Below are 14720 nucleotides of genomic sequence, written 5' to 3'. Positions count from 1 at the left end.
TTGGCCCAGGGCGGGATCCTGGAGCCCGGGGATTGAGTCCCAAGTTGGGCTCCCGGCAGGGAGCCTGTCTCTCCCTCTGCCTGTGTCTCTGCCTCTCTCTATGTCTATCATAAATAAAATATTAAAAAAAAAAAGAAAACAAATATTCATGACAATTTTGTTGAAGAATTAGGGAGACACACAAAAGGGGGTGATTTGGTTTTGGGAATCAAGAAGGGCTTCACAAAAGTTGACATTTGAGCTGGATCTTGAAGAATTGAATTTTGACAAGGGCAGAGAGGAAGCATTTCAAACCAAGAGAATGTTTACAGGATTAAGGAATAGAAGAGCTTGATGTGTTGGGACATGTGACTGAATAATAGGATGAAAGGTGAGGCTAGAGATGATTTGGGGGCTAAATTGTGAAGGACATCAAGCCAAGGAGTCAGGTCTTAGGCAGTAAGGAGCAAAAGGAGATTGGCGGGCAGAGAAATAATTGTGCATTTTAGGGCGGTAATTCTAGATAGAATGTGGATGAATTGAAACGGTTTTCAAAAAAATTGAGGTAAAAATCACTTAAACCATTTTAAGTGTACGGGTAATTGGTTTTAACATTCATGATGTTCCATAAACATCACTATCTGAAAGTTCCAGAACATTTTCAGCACCCCAAAAAGCGGAGGATTGTTGCTATATAGTCTGGTTACACGGATGAAAAACATTTCTGGGGCACCTGGGTGGTGCAGTCCGTTGAATGTCAGACTGCCTTTCTGCTCAGGTCATGATCTCAGGATCATGAGATTGAGTCCTACCTCCTGCTCTGTGCTCAGACGATGTTTGCTGGAAACTGTCTCTCCCTCTTTCTTTGCCCCTCCTCCCTGCGCACATGTGCTTGTGTGCGCACATTTTCTCTCTCAAATTTTAAAAAGAGAGATTTCTGAGGTAGACTCAACAGAACTGGAATAAAATGTTAGGTTTAGTTACCTTTGTGAAAACATCCTCAAAATACTGATTCTAGTTTTTTGCCATCATACTCACCATTTTCCTTACTCGTTTATTATTGTGTGATAGCTATAAAACTAATATAATTTTTTTCATTTTTTTTCCCCTAATTTTGTATTACTTTTATACTTCACTTTTCTTTTATGTTTGTGCTGCATTAATTCAAGATAGGATCCTTGTGAAAAGTTTGCAGACCAAAAGGCTCTGCCAGGAGGGGTTCACTCATACACTGAGATTCAAGGAATCACGTACAAATGGATGTTTATTTGTAATTTTAAAGAAGCCAGTTTCATACTACTATATGTTTCATGGTGAAGAAGTCTTTTTTTATTTATTAAATTTGAGGCAACCTGTAGGAGAGGGAACTGACTGGTAAGGGTTGCAGTGGAAATAGTTCACATCTTGATGTGTTGATTACTCAGAGTATATACTTTTGCTAAACTCATCACCTTATACTGTTAATATCTGTGCATATCACTATATATAAATTGTATCTCTTTTTAAAAATATTTTATTTATTCATGAGAGAAGGGGTGGGCAGGGACACAGGCAGAGGGAGAAGCAGGTTCCATGCAGGGAGCCTGATGCGGGACTCGATCCCGGGTCCCCAGGATCACGCCCTGGGCCAAAGGCAGCGCTAAACTGCTGAGCCACCGGGGCTGCCCTGTATCTCTTTTCTTTTCTTTTCTTTTTTTTTTTTTTTTTTGTATCTCTTTTTTAATGAAATATTTAGAGGCAACTGAGTGGGGCTTAGCAGGCAGGTCTTTGTCTTACAGTACCTTTTTTTTTTTTTTTTTTTTTTAATTTATTTATTCAGAGAGAGAGAGACTGAGAGGCAGAGACACAGGCAGAGGGAGAAGCAGGCTCCATGCAGGGAGCCCGACACAGGACTCGATCCTGGGTCTCCAGGATCAGACCCCGGGCTGCAGGCGGCGCTAAACCGCTGCGCCACGGGGGGTGCCCTGTCTTACAGTACTTAAGTATGTCCAACAATGGACCCTAGCCCAGCTTCCACAGAGGACTTTGATGGTGTTGCTGGAGAAAATTATGATTCAGTGATATTCTTTACTAGTAACAGTTACCAGTCCCCCGTAGCTTCCTGTGCAAAATTGCTACCTCTGTGGCCACTACTGAAATGTAGTGTGTTTAGATAGGGTTTTCAGCAGAGTTTCCTGGGCTTTGGCCAAGAGGTTCCAAAAAGGTACCCTTTCTACCTTCCCAAATTGTGCAATACTCTTTTTTGGTGTATAACCCAGAAATGAGTATCTCCATTCACATCAGTGTTGCCATTAAGGAATTGGGTATAGAGCTGTCAATTCCTTGGTTTGTCCTGTTAGTCTGGCTGTTGTCCCTTCCCCCACCCTACAGCCTGCACATTTTTTCCCTTGGCTCTTTCTCAGGAGCAGGGGCAGCAGCTGGGCCTTCCACATCCTGGCACGAGTGGGGCTAAGAGTGCCTGATGTCTAAATTGGTGCCAGTCACGAGCTATGAATCCTGACTAGGGCACTCCTTTTCTCAGTCGGTTTGGACTTCTTACTCTAAGTACCAGAGTGAGCCTCTACCCAGTTCTGCTCACAGCTGTTGTTCTGATCAGAGCCATAAACTTAAGGGGAACTGGAAGTTTAGCAGTTTTCTCAAGACTTTTTCACTCTAGCCAAAGTCTTGTGTTGCTGAGAGCTAACCTGTTAGGTCTAGCATTTAGAGTTAGGTGGGTTGGGGACCCAGAACAGTCTTCTGAAGTATTATTCCCTGATTGCCACATTTTATTGAGCTGCAACTCCTTTATGTTAGTCAAACCCTTAGGAAGATTGCTAACCTTGTATTCTTTGTTTCTTCGTTGAGAGTACATCCTAAGATGCTCCTGCTACATCTATGTGAATTACTATTGCGCTGTTAAAAATATATTTTAGGGCGGCCCCAGCTGTCTCAGCAGTTTAGCGCCACCTTCAGCCCAGGGCCCTGATCCTGGAGCCCCTGGATCGAGTCCCACGTCAGGCTCCCTGCATAGGGCCTGCTTCTCCCTCTGCCTGTGTCTCTGCCTCTCTCTCTGTCTGTCTGTCATTAATAAATAAATAAAATATTTTTAAAAATGTATTTTAAAGGGGTGCCTTGGTGGCTCAGTTGGTTAAGCGTCTGACTCTTGATCTCAGCTCAGGTCTTGATCTCAGGGTTGTGAGTTCAAGCCCCACATTGGGCTCCACACTGGGCACGGAGCTTACTTAAAAAATGTATTTTAAAAAATAAGTAATATGTTCATATGGTACAACATTTAAAAGGTAGAGAAGGATACACAGAAAAGTCTCCCTTCTATCTCAAAAGTAGAATGCAGACTTTTTTTTTTTAAGATTTTATTTATTTATTCATGAGAGAGAGAGGCAGAGACACAGGCAGAGGGAGAAGCAGGCCCCATGCAGGGAGCCCCACATGGGCCTTGATCCCCGGACCCCAGGATCACGGCCTGGGCTGAAGGTGGCGCTAAACCGCTGAGCCGCCCCCCCCCCCCCCCCCCCCCCCCGGGCTGCCCGGAATGCAGACTTTTAAATAAATCTACTGTATTACTAGTATGTCATGTATCCTCACTAAAGGAGGAGAAGAGCTGATCTAAGTGACTTGCTAAAATAGTATTTTGTCTGGAAACTATAAGGCTAAAGACAAATGCACTCCTTTTTCGAGTGCATTTCGAGTGCAAAAAAACGAGAAAGTTTTTTTCTCGTAGGAGTTGACAGTTTTGAAAGTAATTTACAGCTATAGTAAGGTTGAAAAACTAACAAATGGTAGATAATAGGAACCACATTTCTGTCAAAGAAACAAATTACAAATAAAGAAAAGCAAGGAGGGAGGCTAGAATGGACCCTGTGGTACTGGATTAGAGCAGGAGACTTTAATATGATCCTATGTGTAGTTTAATATACATGGATAGAAAAATAATGAAAGATATGTATGTAAACATAGGTTAATACATATATTTCCCAGCTCTCTCTGCTAAGGAGGGTCTAGGAGCAGTGGTACCCCATTAGCAGCAATCACAGCTACACTCAGATCTTGGTTTGTAATACCATCCCCCAGTAAAAGGAATCAAGGCTTCTTGGAGAAAAAGCTGATTCTACACCTGGGACAAAGAAATTACAGGATGAGCCTATAGTATTTTGTAGTGCTAAAAGGTTAAGAAAGTACTTAAAAAATAAAATGATGGGATGCCTGGCTGGCCCAGTTTCAAAGAATATGAAACTCTTGATCTTGGGGTCATGAATTCAAGCCCCACACTAGGTGCAGAGATTACTTAAAAAGAACAAACAATAATGGGCTAGCTCTGTTTCAAAAAAACTTTATAAAAATAAATAAATAAAAGGATGGGCAAGTCAAAGAGACACAGGAGCCAATCTTAAAAAGCTCCCTGGACAAGTCAAAGAGACATAAGAGCTAACCTAAAAAACCTCCCCATGGCCAAAGATAGAACAATTTGAACAGCAAAATAACCTAGTATTGGATTATAACCTGAAATGTAAAATAAATATACATGGGTCTATGCTGATATAAAACAAATGACTAAATAATTAAAGGTGGAGAAAAAATGAATCTTCCTTACAGGATAATTCCACATAATATAGGTAGGTATATAGAGATTCCTCTTTTTAGGAAGTGGAGCTTAACTTTTGTCTCTCCTTTGAGTGTAAGTGGGGCTCGGTGACATCTTTCCAAAGAGATAATGAGAAAGGAAAAATAGTACTATATAGTATGGAGACCTGGCTGACATTGCCTTACCAAGTGATCAGATTTACAATCACCAATAATAGGTAAGTCCTGTTGATACATTGTACCCCTAGTATGATATGATAAGACGAGAAGGGCACTTTACCTCTGTGCTATTCTTCTCGAAAACCATGACGCCAGTCTAAACATGAGGAGAACATCCAACAAACTCAAATTGAGGGACATTGTATAAAATACTTCTTTAGGATATCAAAGGTCATAAAGAACTAGGAAGACAGAAACTTTGACAGACTGGAGACTAAGGATTCATGATGGCTAATTGCAATGTGGTATCCTTAATTGGATCCTAGAACATAAAAATGATATTAGTGGAAAAGCTGGTAAAATCTAAATACAGCCAAGAATTTAATAGTAATATACCAGTGCTAATCTCTAAAATTCTTCCAAAATAAAATACCTGTTGTTTTTGTTTGTTTGTTTGTTTGTTTTTAAAGATTTTATTTAGTTATTCATAGAGACACACAGAGAGAGAGAGAGGCAGAGACATAGGCAGAGGGAAAAGCAGGCTCCATACAGAGAGCCCGATGTGGGACTCCATCCAGGGTCTCCAGGATCATGCCCTGGGCTGCAGGCGGCGCTAAACTGCTGGGCCACCGGGGCTGCCCCAAATACCTGTTTTTTAAGAAGCCTAACTCTCAGCCCCCTAGCTATCCAGTGTCCCTCCTTGGAGACAACCAATATAGTTCCTTTTATCTTCTAAGTAAATAAATGCAAATAGAAATAACCCTCCCTCCCATTAAAAACAATGCTTTGCACTAGTAGTATATGTACTATTTATGTACATCATCCTGCTTTTAGATCTTATCCCATTATCTGTATGTGTATATACACACACACATTCAGTCTTTTGTACTTTTTTTCTAAGTGGCTGCAGAAATTCCATTGTATGGATATACTGTAATTTAACTGATTTCTTATTGATGGCCATTTGTTGTTTGCAGTCAGTTGCTGTTATAAATAATTCTAATGAGGGATGCCTGGGTGGCTCAGCAGTTGAGCGTCTGCCTTCAGCTCAGGGTGTGATCATGGGGTCCTGGGATTGAGTCCCACATCTGGCTCCCCACAGGGAGCTAGCTTCTCCTTCTGCCTATATCTCTGCGTCTCTCTCTGTGTGTCTCATGAATAAATAAAAAATCTTAAAAAAAATAACAAATGACCTTGTACATGCATTATTTTGCACTCTTACAAGTAATAGGATAAATTTTAAGATTCTCTGAATTAAAGCATATGTACATTTGTAATTTTTATTAAAGATACTGTCAGGTTAAAAAAAAAAAAAGATAGGGATCCCTGGGTGGCGCAGCGGTTTGGCGCCTGCCTTTGGCCCAGGGCGCGGTCCTGGAGACCTGGGATCAAATCCCACGTGGGGCTCCCGGTGCATGGAGCCTGCTTCTCCCTCTGCCTGTGTCTCTGCCTCTCTCTCTCTCTGTGACTTTCATAAACAAATAAAAATTAAAAAAAAAAAAAAGATACTGTCAGGTTGTACTGATCTATACTCTACCTGAAATGTGTAAGAGTACCTATTTCTGCATACCATCACCAAACATAGGTGTATTAGAAAGTTTTTTTTTAGTTTTTGCCAGTCCAGTATTTTAAAAACAAAGTTTTTATATAGTTTAATTTGCATTTCTATTGTGAATATGGGTGAGTATCTTCTGTAGAATGTTCATTTTTTTTGGTTATGTCCATTTTTAAATTCTTCGTTGATTTTTTTTTAGTTTAATTTTATTTAAATTCAGTTGATTAACATATATATAGTGTTATTAGTTTCAGAGGTGGAGCTCAGTGATTCATCAGTTGTATATAACACCCAGTGCTCATTACATCATGTGCCCTCCTTAATGCCCATCACTCAGTTACCCCATCCTCCCACTCCTCTCCCCTCCAGCAGCCCTCAGTTTGTTTCCTATGATTAAGAGTCTATGGTTTATCTCTCTCTGATTTCATCTTGTTTTGTTTTTCCCTCCCTCCCTCTAGGCCCCTCTGTTTTGTTTTTTAAATTGCACAAATGAGGGATCCCTGGGTGGCGCAGCGGTTTGGCGCCTGCCTTTGGCCCAGGGCGCGATCCTAGAGACCCGGGATCGAATCCCACATCGGGCTCCCGGTGCATGGAGCCTGCTTCTCCCTCTGCCTGTGTCTCTGCCTCTCTCTCTCTCTCTCTCTGTGTGTGTGTGTGATGTGACTATCATAAATAAATAAAAATAAAAAAAAAATAAATTGCACAAATGAGTGAAATCGTATGATAATTGTCTTTCTCTGATGGACTTATTTCGCTTAGCATAATACTCCCTTAGTTCCATTCACGTCATTGTAAATGCAAGATCTCTTTTTTAATGGCTGAGTAATATGTCATTGTATATGTAATACCACATATTATTTATCCTTTTTTTTTTTTAAGATTTATTTATTCATTCAGAGAGAGCAAAGAGAGAGGCAGAGACACACACAGGTGGAGGGAGAAGAAGCAGGCTCCACGCAGGAAGCCCGGCGGGACTCGATCCCGGGTCTCCAGGATCACACCCAGGCTGCAGGCGGCGCCAAACCGCTGCGCCACCGGGGCTGCCCTCCATTCATATTCTTGTTGATCTTTTTTCTCATTGATTTGTAGGAACTTTTTATATGTTGGCAAAAAAAAGCCCTTTGTTATAAGAATTGCAAATATATTTTCTGAGTTTGTCTTATGATGTATTTTTGTTTTTGCCCTGCAGAAAATCCACTTTCTAAATGTAGCTGATTTTAACCAATCTTGTCTTTTTATGGCTTTTGAATTTTATGTAATACTTAGGTATTTTCTCATGTCTTTTTTTTTTTTTTAAGATTTTATTTATTTATTTGAGAGAGAGAGACGAGAGAGCACAAGCAGTGGGAGAGGCAAAGCAGAGAGAGAGGGAAAGGAGGCTTTCCGCTGAGCAGGGAGCCCCATGCGGGGCTCTGCCCCGCATTCTCGGATCATGACTTGAGCCTAAGGCAGACGCTTAACTAACTGAGCCACCCAGGTACCCCTCTCATGTCTTTCTTTAATCTGAGAAGTTTACTTTGATGAAAGATTCAAAGCCAAGATTTTTTTTCCAAATATTTACCCAATCATTGTAACATCATTTATTGAATAGTCTGTTTTTCCCGTTAATTGAAATAGGATTGAAGAGAATTGAAATAGGAAAAAAAATAATATTTCATGCATTTGTGTCTCTTTGTGGACTTTCTATTTTTGTGCCATGGATTTCTCAGTTTAAATATGAGCTCACACCAGTTGTTTTTTGTTTTTTTATTCTAGAAATCTTCAAGTGTAGTCAAATGTACACAGTAGGTTAGTTATTGTGACATTATAACAATTTTTTAATATCTGGAGGGTCCACCTTCCTTCCTGCTCCTATTACTCTTTTTCAGAATTTGTTAATTATTGTTATATTTTGCACTTCAACTTTACAATAAGCTTATCTAGTTCCCCCCCAAAATAAAACTTCTATTGGTATTTTTACAGAAATTATCTTAAAATTATTTTAGAAGGTATGTCATGTTGTCTTTCACAAATGTGACATGCCTTTCTATTCGTATTTTTTTGTGTGAATCCTCTTTGGTGCTCTAAAATTTTCACTATTCAGATCACACTTTTTGTTATGTTTATTTATATCCAGGTACCTCTCTCTCTCTCTTTTTCTTTGCTATCATAAATAGCATCTTTTTTCCTTTATATTATTTTACAGGGCATTGTGCATACATAGGTGTATATGAAGGTTCTTAATTTCATAATATTAATTTTGTACCTAGCCCCCCTAATGAATTATTTTATCTGTAGTATTTCTTCAATTATTTCTCTTGGATTTTCAAAGTATAGTTATATTATCTACAAATGATATGTTTATTTCCTTTTCAAGTTCTATAGTTAAAGTTGCATTTTTGCAACTGTTACAGTACTACTTCTCATATAGAAGGGGTGCTTGGCAAGCATAGTAGGCCCCAAGGTACAAACCCCAGAGTAGGCGGAAACATTGGTAATTAGAGCCTTTGAACCCTGGGACTGGGTTTTGTTTTTTCATATTTTTTTCTTTTGTTTCATCTAGATGTGAAATCTGGGAGCTATACAGTGTTACAAGTGGTGGAAGCCCTTGGGTAAGAGCCTCTGTTATAGAGTGCCCTCCTCCAGTCTTGCTTGTGCACGCTGAAAAGGTTATTTTGTACACTGCTGCTTTCCTAGAGCTAACTGGTCCTGAATTTCTCTTACTATAGCCCAACAACCCCCTTCCACATCAGTACCTTGGTCTAAGCCAGTGTTTGTCCTGAAAAAAGTTTCGTGCCACCTAACGTTCCTAAGGAAGTTTTGGAAGTGCCTGGATCAGCCCATAGGTGTGGGGTGAGATGGATGGTTGAGAGCCATCAACTGTTATTTAGAGCTGGGATTTCTCCTCTGCTGCTTATCCTGGCTCTGACTCAGACCTGCTCATGAGCTCTGCCTGGGGAATTCCCAGGAGGCTGACCATGCACCAGATCCTTCCTCACTATAGGAAAAGGCATGGGGAAACAGCTGGAAAATCAGTATTAAAACCAGATATCCAAGCACCAAAGGAAATATGTGCTTATAGTCTGATGCCTGCTTTTCTCCTATTTTATTCTTAGTAGACTGTCTAAATTGACAAATCTTACTTGCAAAAGTTGTTAACTGTCACAGTTTTCTGAAGCAGAAAATTAGAAAATTGAGAGGGTGGGATAGAATGTAGGTCACTATTATGCATCTCTCCCACCTAAGAGACCATTTGGCCTTTCTACACATGGGGCCTTGGTCCGTTTTTTAAAAAGTAACAGTTTTATATATATATTTAATTCATATATAAAACTCATATCAGTTTTTATATGTGATGTATATAACTCATATCATAAAGTTCATCATTTTTTGCATATTCAGATTTGTGCAACCTTTACTTCAATCGATTTTCAAACATTTTCATTACCTCAAAAAGAAACCCCACGCCCATTATCAGTCACTGTTCCCTCCCCTTCTCAGCCCCCAGCAACCACTAATTTGCTTTCTACCCCTGAGGATTTGCCAATTTGGTAAATTTCATATAAATGGAATCATATAACATGTAACCTTTGTGACTGGCTACTTTGATTTAGCATAATGTTTTCAAAGTTTATCCCTGTTGTAGCTCTGTCAGTACTTCATTTCTTGCTGAAGAATAATCTATTATATGAATATACCATATTTTGTTCAGCCATTCATTAGGTGGTGGTTATGGGTTATTTCAAATTTGGAGTATTCTGAACATTGCTGCTATGAGCATTTGTGTGCTTTGGCCCATTTCTAAATGCATAGTTTTCCACTTCTGAACGGAGTCTTTTCTACAAGATCCTATTCTAGGGACCTTATCAAGAGTGATTTTATTTTTGCCCTTTTATCCTGAGTTACAGATACCCTTATCCTTGAAATTTCAGTCAAATGTCCTGATGAGCTCTCCTTCAGAAATCTACTTCATACATTTACTTGCTTAGATTGCTAATCATATGTTTACATGTAATCTCTGTAAGAGCTATTTTGAAGATAAGTCACCTTATTGCTTCAGTGCAAGTTTTCCCATTCAGCAATCATAAACAGTCAAAACCTTTATTCTGACCATCTTACTTTGTAAAACTCCCAGTTATAAAGATTTTTCCCCCTTAAGACCTTGGTTGCTCTCAGCATTTTTTCCTTGCCTGTAATATATTTATTCTCCTGTTTTGGTAGAAGTTGCAGCTGCCCATCATCTCTTGAGCCCTGTGGGTAAGCTGCTAAGCTATGCTTCAGAGGAATGTGGCTGTCGTGTAAGAGTAAGCCCAATGACCAGTCAGTACCTATAGATGGACACTTCTGTTAGCTGTGGTGACAGATGAGCCTCTAATGAATAATACCAGGTCAATCTGAGGATTGGCTCTTTAGGCTTTGGCTTTACTATTATCTGTAATGCTAAGTACCCACGGAACACCTTCCTGAGCTGGCTTCCATGCCCAGGGGGTGAGTGTGACTAATTTCAAAATGCTTATTCCTTCAAAGTCTGGCGGAGTGCCTCAGTGGCTCAGTCAGTTGAGCATCCAACTCTTGATTTCATTTCAGGTCTTGATCTCAAGGTCATGAGTTCAAGCCTTGCATTGGGCTCCACACTGGGCATGGAGCCTACTTAAAAAAAGAAATATATGGGGCGCCTGGATGGCTCTGTCAGTTGAATGTCTGACTCTTGATTTCAGCTCAGGTCATGATCTCAGGGTTATGAAATGTCAGGCTCCATGCTTAGCAGGGAGTTAGCTTGAGATTCTCTTCTTCTTCTCCTTGTGCTCCTCCCCCCACTCACATGCTGTCTCTCTGCCTCTAAAATAAAATCTTTTAAAAAAAAAAAACAAAAAAAAAAGTTTGAACAGGGTTATGTCAGGCTCTCTCTATCCTACTTTCTCCCAGGTCCTCTCTAGAGAATCCAGAACCCCGAACTCGGGCACGAGGAATCCAGCTTCTGTCACAGGTGCTACTCCAGTGTCAGTCCTTGCTCCTGGAGAAGGAAGGTACTGGCATCACTAGTAGGAGTGTCTTCCTGGATTGTTGGGCCAAAGCCTCCTTTGTCTATTCAAGCCAATTTTACAGGGAGGGAGGAAAGAAGGAAGGACATAAGGAATCTGTGAACTACTAATGCAACATCTTCATTCCTCACTGGTATATGTGGCAGAGATGATAAGAATCAAGACTGAAGACACTGGGATTTCAAATGCAGCCTTAGACATTTTTTTCAGTTATCTTTCCCTCTCTGTAAAATAGACAAAGCAGTACTTCATAGATGTGGAAAAGTCACTTTGAAGTTCTGACTTAAAAAGCCAACAGCTTACTTACCTTCTATGGCATAACTGGCAAACTACAATCTATTTTAATAAAGTTTTTTTAGCCTATAGCCACACCCGTTGATTTATCTCTTGTTTATGCTGCTTTTATGTTAGAGCAGCCGAGTTGAGCAGAGGTGAGTCGTTGTGACAAATACTTTGTCTTGCAAGCCTAAGATATTTCCTATCCAGCTCTTTGAGAAAGTTTGCCAAATCCAGTTCTATACAAGGGAAGTTCTGGGGTAAAAGTGGGTTCAACTGTGGACCTGTGTGATAATAGATAATAAAAGATGCTCACCTCTTTTCCTAACTGATCAAGGCACCCTCAAATGGGAGAGCATGGGGCATATCTCTTAGTGAAGGAGAAAATTCGTAGTGAAATCCAAACAGGAATAGCCTTTATAGATTCTGGGAAGAAGCCTGTGTAAAATAATGGCTGTATTTCTGGTTTGTACAGTGGTACACCTGATCCTATTTTATGAGAACCGGCTGAAGGACCATCATCTTGTGATCCCATCTGTCCTGCAAGGTTTGAGGGCGCTTGTAAGTTCTCCTTCTTTTTCATTACGTACTGTGTTTGTGGGAGCCCCTTTCCAGTGAATTCTGTCCTTGTCCTTTGGGGATCAGACTCCCCAAGTGCTGGGCAGCCCCAGTTTCTTAGCGGTTTAGCGCCACCTTCAGCCCAGGGCGTGATCCTGGAGACCTGGGATCGAGTCCCACGTCAGGCTCCCGGAATGGAGCCTTCTTCTCCCTCTGCCTGTGTCTCTGCCTCTCTCTCTCTCTCTCTGTTTCTAATAAATAAGTAAAATCTTTAAAAAAAACCAACAACAACAAAAAAGACTCCCAAGTGCTGAGGAGCAGATGCCCAAATGTGGGACTAAACCAGTGTCAGCTGGGATCCCTGGGTGGCGCAGCGGTTTAGCGCCTGCCTTTGGCCCAGGGCGCAATCCTGGAGACCTAGGATCGAATCCCATATCGGGCTCCTGGTGCATGGAGCCTGCTTCTCTCTCTGCCTATGTCTCCGTCTCTCTCTCTCTCTCTCTCTCTCTCTCTCTCTCTATCATAAATAAATAAAAATTAAAAATAAAAATAAATAAATAAATAAAATAAACCAGTGTCAGCTAACCACTTCTGTTTTTAGTCTAGAGAGTAAAAAATATTTTGGCAGGACTGGAACTCAGAACCAAAGTGGAAGGACCTGCAGAGAAGTAATCAGCTTGAGAAAAGGGACCATGTTCTCACTGTTAGCACTTCTTTCTGAACCTGGATGTTGTGATTCCCACTGTAGCTAATTAAGCCTCTTTTGGGATTGTGTCTTCAAGGCTAGAAAACCCTCCATGCTCACACATCTCCTCTTCTCCCCCAGAGCCTGTGTGTGGCCCTGCCTCCAGGACTGGCCGTCTCTGTACTTAAAGCCATCTTCCAGGAGGTCCATGTCCAGGTGAGTGATGACAGTCACTTTTGTATTCTCTGTCTCCCAGCCCTGACATATATGACTAGGATTAGATGGCAAAAAAAATACTGCCTTCTAAGTTCTGAACTTTTTCAGGTCTTTGACCATGTTTACCTGCTAGTCTTTGCTCCTGTATAAGGAGAAGGAGGCAGGCCATTATATCTGTTCTGTGTCCTCTCATACCTGAACAAAGTAAAGCAGACAGGTATTGGTTATTGGCTGTAACAGCTTTCTCTGCATTTCTTCTTAGATTCATCTTATACTAGTATAAAGAGCACTGTCTACCTAGAGATTGTGAAGCAAGAAGTAGTTTTCTCAGCTTAGATATTCTTTGAGTACTTTCTTTACTTAGTTCTGGTCTCTCCCACCCCAAGTCCCTGCCTCAGGTGGACCGACACACAGTCTACAGTATCATTACCAACTTCATGCGAACCCGTGAGGAAGGTAAGAGGCAGGGCTCTTTGGCAATTCTGAAAAGCAAATACATCCTTTTCCCTCATTACCAAGACTCATGTTTAGCCTGTAAGTCATATAGGAGACCCAATACTCTGAAAAGAATGAAGGAAAATTGAGGTGTCCACTCACTACCAAGTAAAGGAATGGCATTTTGGGCTGATATTTTAAATTCCTACCTCTAACAGTTACATATTTTTGTACATCTTTTCTTCACTGTGTATTCTCTTGGAATAGGAAAACAAAAAAAGATCTGCTCTGGGAGGCACCAAAGGTAGGGTAGCAATAGTAGAGGGAGAACAGAAGCCAAAAAAAGCCCAGCTTTCTATCTCAAGGGAGGGTAGTGACCTATTCTCTTCTCCCCAGAGCTGAAGGGCCTTGGAGCTGACTTCACCTTTGGCTTCATCCAGGTGATGGATGGGGAAAAGGATCCCCGAAATCTCCTGGTGGCTTTCCGCATCGTCCATGACCTCATCTCCAGGGACTATAGCCTGGGTACGTCCTTATAGCCTTGAATTAGCTGGTTAAGGCTTGTCAGATGAATGAAAATTAGAAGTTGACCTCATTGTTTCTCTGGTACCTTAGGACCCTTTGTGGAGGAGTTGTTTGAAGTGACGTCGTGTTACTTTCCTATTGATTTTACCCCTGTAAGTAGCCCCTTTTATTCATTCATTCGTTCACTGATTGATTCGAATATTCCTTGAGTGCCTCCTGTGAATCCGGTCCAGTTCTAGGCACTGAAGGGACAACAATGAACAAACGGGATAATCCTTGCCCTCCTGAACTTATACTTTAGTAAACTGGGAAATGGAGACACATTTGCTTCAGAGAAAGTATTCAATTCAGTGGGCATGTGGGGGTTCCTTAAGCTCCTTAACGATGTACTTAGTGGTGAGAGCTACAGGATTGTAAAATATGGTTCCTGCCCTTGAACTCTGAAACATTTAAGTAACAATATAAGATTATGGACCAAAACAAGTTGTGTTATAGTCGTTCAGAGAAGACCCAGTTCAGTGTGAGCTAGAGTAATCAGAGCTAGAGTAATTAGGAACTGACTTCACAGATAAGATGGGATTTCAGTTGGTTTCTAAGAAGTGATCGAATATAATCCTGGAGTCTGAGGGGTGATCTCAGGCAAAAAAAAACAAATTGACAAAACAAAGAAGACAGTTGAGGGCGATGTATACAGCGTGCTCTTACCCCCTTGGACCTTCCTCCCACTCTACAT

General features: G+C 40.8%; 1 protein-coding gene across 7 annotated transcripts in view; it reads left to right on the top strand.

Moving 5' to 3' along the window:
* Window positions 1-14720, top strand: part of MMS19 (MMS19 homolog, cytosolic iron-sulfur assembly component) — a 34534-nt gene that overhangs the window by 4500 nt on the left and 15314 nt on the right. For 5 of the 7 annotated variants that reach the window (XM_038578420.1, XM_038578418.1, XM_038578417.1 and 2 more), the window contains 7 exons: window positions 8814-8862; window positions 11177-11277; window positions 12044-12129; window positions 12953-13027; window positions 13414-13483; window positions 13859-13987; window positions 14078-14139. In XM_038578420.1, the coding sequence (XP_038434348.1) occupies window positions 8814-8862; window positions 11177-11277; window positions 12044-12129; window positions 12953-13027; window positions 13414-13483; window positions 13859-13987; window positions 14078-14139 (572 nt within the window). Of the gene's footprint in view, window positions 1-8813; window positions 8863-10503; window positions 10508-11176; window positions 11278-12043; window positions 12130-12952; window positions 13028-13413; window positions 13484-13858; window positions 13988-14077; window positions 14140-14720 lie in introns of those variants that run through there. The other 2 variants (XM_038578421.1, XM_038578423.1) reach the window with 2 other exon arrangements.

This window comes from Canis lupus, chromosome 28 (genome assembly GCF_011100685.1).
Source record: "Canis lupus familiaris isolate Mischka breed German Shepherd chromosome 28, alternate assembly UU_Cfam_GSD_1.0, whole genome shotgun sequence".
Taxonomy (NCBI): Eukaryota; Metazoa; Chordata; class Mammalia; order Carnivora; family Canidae; genus Canis; species Canis lupus.
The sequence above is the reverse complement of the archived record's forward strand: the minus strand, read 5'-3'. Positions and strand labels throughout refer to the sequence as shown.